This window comes from Aquarana catesbeiana, linkage group LG11, assembly GCF_042186555.1.
Source record: "Aquarana catesbeiana isolate 2022-GZ linkage group LG11, ASM4218655v1, whole genome shotgun sequence".
Lineage (NCBI taxonomy): Eukaryota > Metazoa > Chordata > Amphibia > Anura > Ranidae > Aquarana > Aquarana catesbeiana.
In genome coordinates this window covers 20,172,481-20,179,527 of record NC_133334.1, presented here as the reverse complement: position 1 = coordinate 20,179,527, position 7,047 = coordinate 20,172,481, and the positions used below count along the sequence as shown (strand labels likewise).

Here is a 7,047-nt window from a genome sequence, read left to right as displayed (position 1 = left end):
CCCTTTCTCTCCCCTCCCCCCTCTCCCCCCCCTCTCTCTCCCTCTCCCCCCCTCTCTCTCTCTCCCTCCCTCTCCCCCCTCCCTCTCCCCCTCTCTCTCTCTCTCTCTCTCTCCCTCCCTCTCCCCCCTCCCTCTCCCCCCTCCCTCTCTCTCCCCCCCCCCTCTCCCCTCTCTCTCCCTCTCCCCCCTCTCTCTCCCTCTCCCCCCTCTCTCTCTCTCTCCCTCTCTCTCTCTCCCCCTCCCCCCTCTCTCTCCCCCTCCCCCCTCTCTCTCCCCCTCTCTCTCTTTCTCCCCCTCTCTCTCTCTCTCCCCCCTTTCTCTCTCCCCCCTTTCTCTCTCCCCTTTCTCTCTCCTCTCCCCCCTCTCTCCCTCTCCCCCTCTCTCTCTCTCTCCCCCCTCTCTCCCTCTCCCCCTCCCCCCCCTCTCTCTCCCCTCTCTCTCTCCCTCTCCCCCCTCTCTCTCCCTCTCTCTCTCTTTCTCCCCCCCTCTCTCTCTTTCTCCCCCCTCTCTCTCTTCTCCCCCCCTCTCTCTCTTCCCCCTCTCTCCCCCCTCTCTCTCTCTCTCTCTCTCTCCCTCTCTCTCTCTCTCCCTCCCCCCCCCCCTCTCTCTCTCTCTCTCTCTCTCTCTCTCTCTCTCTCCCTCTCCTCCCCCCTCTCTCTCTCCCTCTCCCCCCTCTCTCTCTCCCCCCTCTCTCTCTCTCTCTCTCTCTCTCTCCCTCCCCCCCCTCTCTCTCTCCCTCTCCCTCTCCCCCCTCTCCCTCTCCCTCTCCCCCCTCTCTCTCTCCCTCTCCCCCCTCTCTCTCTCCCCCTCTCTCCCTCTCTCTCTCCCTCTCTCTCCCCCCTCTCTCTCTCTCTCTCTGATCTTGCCAGTAACACACCTCCTGTTTTTAGAGCGCCCCCCCCCCAACTCTGCAGGAAGGAGCACAGGGGGCACAGCGGATGGCATCATTGTCAGTCTGAGGGGGGCAGAGTTTTCACTTGGTGATCTGGCCAGTAACAGTGTTAGATGGACTAGCAGATTTAGATACTCTAACAAATGGAAGACACACTCCAGCTCACACTTTATAATCTGTTAAAGATACTACATCAATAAACAAAAAACTGAGCATTGTAAGCACCCCTGTCAGTGTTAAATGGTTTGTCTCATCTATGGCACTGCTACAACCCCTGGAAAGCTTGTGCTTTTAAAAAACAGACTGGATCACCAGAGATAAATAAAGGAAAGGCAACCTAAAAAAAAGAAAATGAATGCAGCCGTCACATCTGAGAATCGGTAAGCTGCAATATAATAGATGTTTTGCTTTTGGGTTTAAAACCACATTAACCCTTTACCACCCCCCCCCCCCACCACCACCACCACTGTATTCCTTTACAGTAGTCGCGGCAGGTAGCTTTACACCCCGTCCCGGTGGCTGCAGTCCATTGGCAGACCAGGGACTGGCATGATGGGCGCCGCCAGATAGAGGGGAAGGGAGATCGTCGAACGTCCAGTTGCTGATGTCCCCTTCCTGCTAATGAACCAGAATGGACATGTAAGACCTTATTTCAGGTGTCACCAGGGAAGAAGCTAATGTAGTGCAATCTGCTCGCCATTAGCTTCATTGACGGACAGCGGAGACATCAGGATGTCTTTATTGAAGAGAACCTGTCACCAAAAGGATCGACACATAGGGGACTTTTTGCCCCCTATGTGATGAAAAATAATGTGTAGTGTCATAAAAAAGTAAAAAAAAAAATTGAAGTTACACCCAAGCACTTAACCCCCCACCCCCACCCCTAAAATAAAAAGTTACACCCAAACAAAATTGTCACCACAGTATTGTCTTCCCTTCCTGGCATCAGATCTTTATTAGCCATAATAAATAAATGCCACTGGATTGTCCTTTTCAAAGGTACCGTACCTGTTCCTTTTTTGAAAACTCAAAAATGAATGTGAAGTTTGAAAAAAAAAAAAAAAAAAATTTTTTTTTTTTTTTTTTTTTAATTTTGAAAAAAAAATAAAATAAAAATAACCACCACAACATTTTATTCCCTATAAAAAAAAAAGTTTTGGCCTCAGATCTTTATTAGCCATGACAAATAAATGTCACTGGAATGTCCTTCTAATCCATACAGTGATCATTAAAAGAAATAATGAAGTGTTCTCTAATTATCATTGGTTGTTTCATTGATTTTTCTCTTTTTTTTTTGTTTTGTTTTTTTATGGTCCCCAGACAAAACGCGTTGGGGCCGGTTCAAGAGTTCAGGGCCGGAGATCTTTTTGTCATCTTTGTTTCCCGGGGTCGTTTTTTTTTCTTTTTTTTTTCAATTACGGCTATAATGAGATTGTCGGAGGTGGAGGGGGGGGGGGGGAGGTAGTGGGGGAAGGACAGCGATAAGGAGCTGCACCTCGCCGCCGCCGCGCTGTGAATAATGATATCGCCGGCTGTCATGAGGAGGAGATGGATCCTCTTCAGCGGGAAAGGTGAACGATTTCATCTCCTCCGCAGGATGTGATTCACGGAATCGGTTTTGCTTATTTTTATGTTTTTTATTTGTTTTTATTTATTTATTTGGCGCCGTTCGGCTTCAGTGACGGCGGGGAATGGATTTTCTGCTGAGTCGGCGCAGCTGTTCCGGCTTTTCGCATAATGTGGTGTAATGATTTTTATCGGGGGTGGGGGTGGGGGGGATTTGTTGTGTGTGATTGATGCTGAATTCAGAAACCCGACCTTCCTATTATAGCTTGTTATATTCCCCTCCAGTCCTGCACAGTTGTACCGGCTTCCTCCTGATATCACTGCACACGGCGAGCTTCTCACAGTGTGCATTAGAAGCTGCAGCAAGTCAGATAGAGCCCCGCCCTCCTTTCCTGGCTGGAGGACGTCCAGCATCATCTAGCACTTTCCTCCCCAACCTGACTATCCCTGGACCAGTGCTGTCAGTCGTGGAGGCTCGGCATCGCATGTGAACAGTCTGCATGCAAATGGAGCGCTCAACTCTCCGGACTGACACCCACCCATCAGGGCATTTTGATATTTGCATAACTTCTCCCAAGAGCCGGACCCCTGCTTGTATCAGGACTGAGGGCTCTGGAGAGGAGTACGGGGGAGGGGGGGCTGGGATGTTTTCAGGAAGCGAAGTACAGGCCCCCCCTGCCAGCCCCTCCCACCAGCCATGATCTGCCTGCATTGCATAGATAAGCACAGAGACCCGGTGATGACATCATAAAGGTATGTGGTGAAACTGGAAAGGTTTTATTAAAAAATGTCATCATAATGTTGATGGGGGGAGGGGGGGGGGTTAAGTAGGAAAAATATAAGCAGAATAAACTTCAGCTTTAAATCGGTTGTATACCCGCAGAATTTTTTTTTTTTACCCCAGTAAAGCAAAAGGCATAATGAGCTAGTATGCACCGCATACTAGCTCATTATGAAATACTTACCTTAGAACGAGGCGTCGGTATCTTACCTGGTCCACGCCAAGGGAGCTGTCATGTTGCCTCGGCGTGTCTTCTGGGTATCGCGGTTCCAGCACTGTGAGTGGCTGGAGCCGCGATGTCATCACTCCCGCGCATGCGCGCGGGAGATTTCTTACCCGGCAAGGTCCGGCAGTTGCCGGGCCTTCAGCCGAGAATCCCCTGTGCGCATGCGCCGCTGCAGTCAACGGCTCATAGCAAGGGGAATATCTCCTAAACCGTATAGGTTTAGGAGAGATTTTTTTTACCTACAGGTAAGCCTTATTATAGGCCTTATTATAGGATTACCTGTAGGTAAAAGTAAAAAAAATGACTATACAACCACTTTAAGTCGCCCTGCTATTTCTTTGTACTCCGGTGACGCCATATTGTCCTTTGGCCACAAGTCTCCAAACTTTATTAGCAAAGGGCCGTTTTACTGTTTTTCAGACTTTGAGGGGCTGGTCTGTCAGCGTGAGTAGATGCCCCCGCATCAGTGGGAGGAATAGTGCCCCATCATTGGTGTCAGTGGGAGGAATAGTGCCCCATCATTGGTGTCTGTAGGAGGAATAGTGCCCCATCATTGGTGTCTGTAGGAGGAATAGTGCCCCATCATTGGTGTCTGTAGGAGGAATAGTGCCCCATCATTGGTGTCTGTAGGAGGAATAGTGCCCCATCATTGGTATCAGTGGGAGGAATAGTGTCCCATCATTGGTGTCAGTGGGAGGAATAGTGCCCCATCATTGGTGTCTGTAGGAGGAATAGTGCCCCATCATTGGTGTCTGTAGGAGGAATAGTGCCCCATCATTGGTGTCTGTAGGAGGAATAGTGCCCCATCATTGGTGTCAGTGGGAGGAATAGTGTCCCAATCATTGGTGTCAGTGGGAGGAATAATGCCCCATCATTGGTATCAGTGGGAGGAATAGTGCCCCATCATTGGTATCAGTGGGAGGAATAGTGCCCCATCATTGGTGTCAGTGGGAGGAATAGTGCCCCATCATTGGTATCAGTGGGAGGGATAGTGCCCCATCATTGGTATCAGTGGGAGGAATAGTGCCCCATCATTGGTATCAGTGGGAGGGATAGTGCCCCATCATTGGTATCAGTGGGAGGAATAGTGCCCCATCATTGGTATCAGTGGGAGGAATAGTGCCCCATCATTGGTATCAGTGGGAGGAATAGTGCCCCATCATTGGTATCAGTGGGAGGAATAGTGCCCCATCATTGGTGTCAGTGGGAGGAATAGTGCCCCATCATTGGTGTCAGTGGGAGGAATAGTGCCCCATCATTGGTGTCAGTGGGAGGAATAGTGCCCCATCATTGGTGTCAGTGGAAGGAATAGTGCCCCATCATTGGTATCAGTGGAAGGAATAGTGTCCCATCAATGGTATCAGTTGGAGGAATAGTGTCCCATCATTGGTGTCAGTTGGAGGAATAGTGCCCCATCATTGGTGTCAGTTGGAGGAATAGTGTCCCATCAATGGTGTCAGTGGGAGGAATAGTGCCCCATCATTGGTGTCAGTGGGAGGAATAGTGCCCCATCATTGGTGTCAGTGGGAGGAATAGTGCCCCATCATTGGTGTCAGTTGGAGGAATAGTGCCCCATCATTGGTGTCAGTGGGAGGAATAGTGCCCCATCATTGGTGTCAGTGGGAGGAATAGTGCCCCATCATTGGTGTCAGTGGGAGGTATTTTCGGTGTCACTCATTGTGAATGGTGGAGATCAGATTTACGTGTTTTGTGATGTGAAAAAAGTGTAACAAACATACAGAAATGAAGATGAGAAGCGGCTCGTCTGACCTCCAATGTGAGGATTGTGTCATGTATGGGGAGCCCATTGAAATGAATGTGAAGAGAGTAACGCTCAGAAGAAAAGTGCGTCTAGCTCACGTTCGATGTGAATATCTCTTTCCTGCGTTGATCGAACCGTCTGTCCTCTTCCCAGCTTCAGTCCATCTCACAGTCCTCTGTATTGAACCCGGATACATGAAAGTTAAATTACAATAAAATTACAATCCGATCAAATTAATCTCGTCTTTTTTTTTGTCTTTGTTGGATTTGATAAAAATGGAGCTTAAAAAAGAAGAAAAAAAAAAACCCTCTTTTCCTTCTTTCAGGCTGAATAAGTTGGAAGATCGGATCTCGCTGATTAAAGGGCGGATTGAGGAAATTGATTTACCGGTGGAGAAGGTGGATATAATTATTTCGGAATGGATGGTGAGTCTGCCTACGCCGGGGAGCGGCGCCATTATTCACGCAGATACCCGAGATGAATATTCTCAGCAATGGGAGGCCAGATTTAAAGGGGGAATCGGAGGCGGGGGGGGGGGGCATTTTGTATCACTGTTGAACGCCATAGCGCCAGCATAGACTGTAGCCATGTACAAAGCAAGGGGCACACAGGGAGCTGTACAAGTATCATTCAAACCTTCACTGATCATATGGAAATATTGGCAAATCTCTCGGTCTATAAGGGGAAGGGATCGATGTTTGGGGTAAGGTGGATCGAGGCGGCTGTAGCGATGGTATTGTGAAATGTCGGGGAACGGGAATTTGGGTTATGTACCTTCAGTGCCGATTCACACGGGGCGGCTTCAAAGTCTGAAGCCGCCCCCTACAGCCTGACCTCGGCGCGGCTTCGCTAAACGACTTCTGTATAGAAGTAAAAGCAAGTCGCTCCAAAGTCACCCCAAAGTAGTACAGGAACCTTTTTCATAGGAGCGACTTGAGTCGCTCCGATTAGAAGGGTTCCATTGCAATGCATGGAGCACACGACTTGTCAGGTCGCCCCTGTGTGAACCGGCACTTAGAGTCAAATGGAACCAGTGGTGGCCGTTCCATGAGGGGCGACACCCCCCTATGCATTGTCCGGCCCCCCTGTTCTACATGGAGGGGCACCGGACTATGGATTCCAATGGTGGGGGGTGTGGTTTTTTTGAAGCACGTGATTAGAACCAGAGGCTCTAACAGGCTTCAAAACAGGGTGGGCTTGAGGCGCAGAGCCCTGCTCCCTGATCCCACCCAGTTGTGTGACACTAGCGAATGCATATTCGCTATTCTGCCACATTCTTCTCCCGGCCAATCAGCCCCTATCTTATGACTCCCTGGCCAATCGTTTCTCAGGACACAGTTCTGGGTTCCAAGCAGCCGGAAGGAGAATGTCTGTGTACTGGCTGGAGCGGCCCCGGCTCTTCCTTCTCCCTGCCTCTGTGTCTCTTGCGTGTCTCCACAAGGTAAGGCACCCGCCGCCGGCTGCCACTGATGTAAACCCGAATTAAATAACACTTTGGGATTATTTCTACTGTATAACACATACAGTAGTTGTTCATCCAAGTCAAATGTTCTCAGACTGTATTCTCTGCAGATCGAATGTCTTTCATTGAAAATCATAGTTCCATGGAACCCTGGTTGAGAGAGGCTGTGTTTTAGAGTCTACCTCGTAGCCATGGCTTCCATTGGACAATCCGATTGTGCTCCAGAGGGATCTCAGATGCTTCATGCTTCTCATTCCACCATTGCTTGTTTGAAGCTATCAGGTTGGAATTTGGACGTATTCAGCCAAGGATTGCATGCCTCCCCTTCCAGTGACTGCTCACTCTACTAGATCCATCA

General features: G+C 49.5%; 1 protein-coding gene across 1 annotated transcript in view; it reads left to right on the top strand.

Moving 5' to 3' along the window:
* PRMT3 (protein arginine methyltransferase 3) overlaps positions 1 to 7,047 on the top strand; it is a 147,427-nt gene that overhangs the window by 47,626 nt on the left and 92,754 nt on the right. The window contains exon 10 of the mRNA XM_073604033.1: positions 5,553 to 5,652. Coding sequence (XP_073460134.1) covers positions 5,553 to 5,652 — 100 coding nt within the window. The remainder of the gene's footprint in view (positions 1 to 5,552; positions 5,653 to 7,047) is intronic.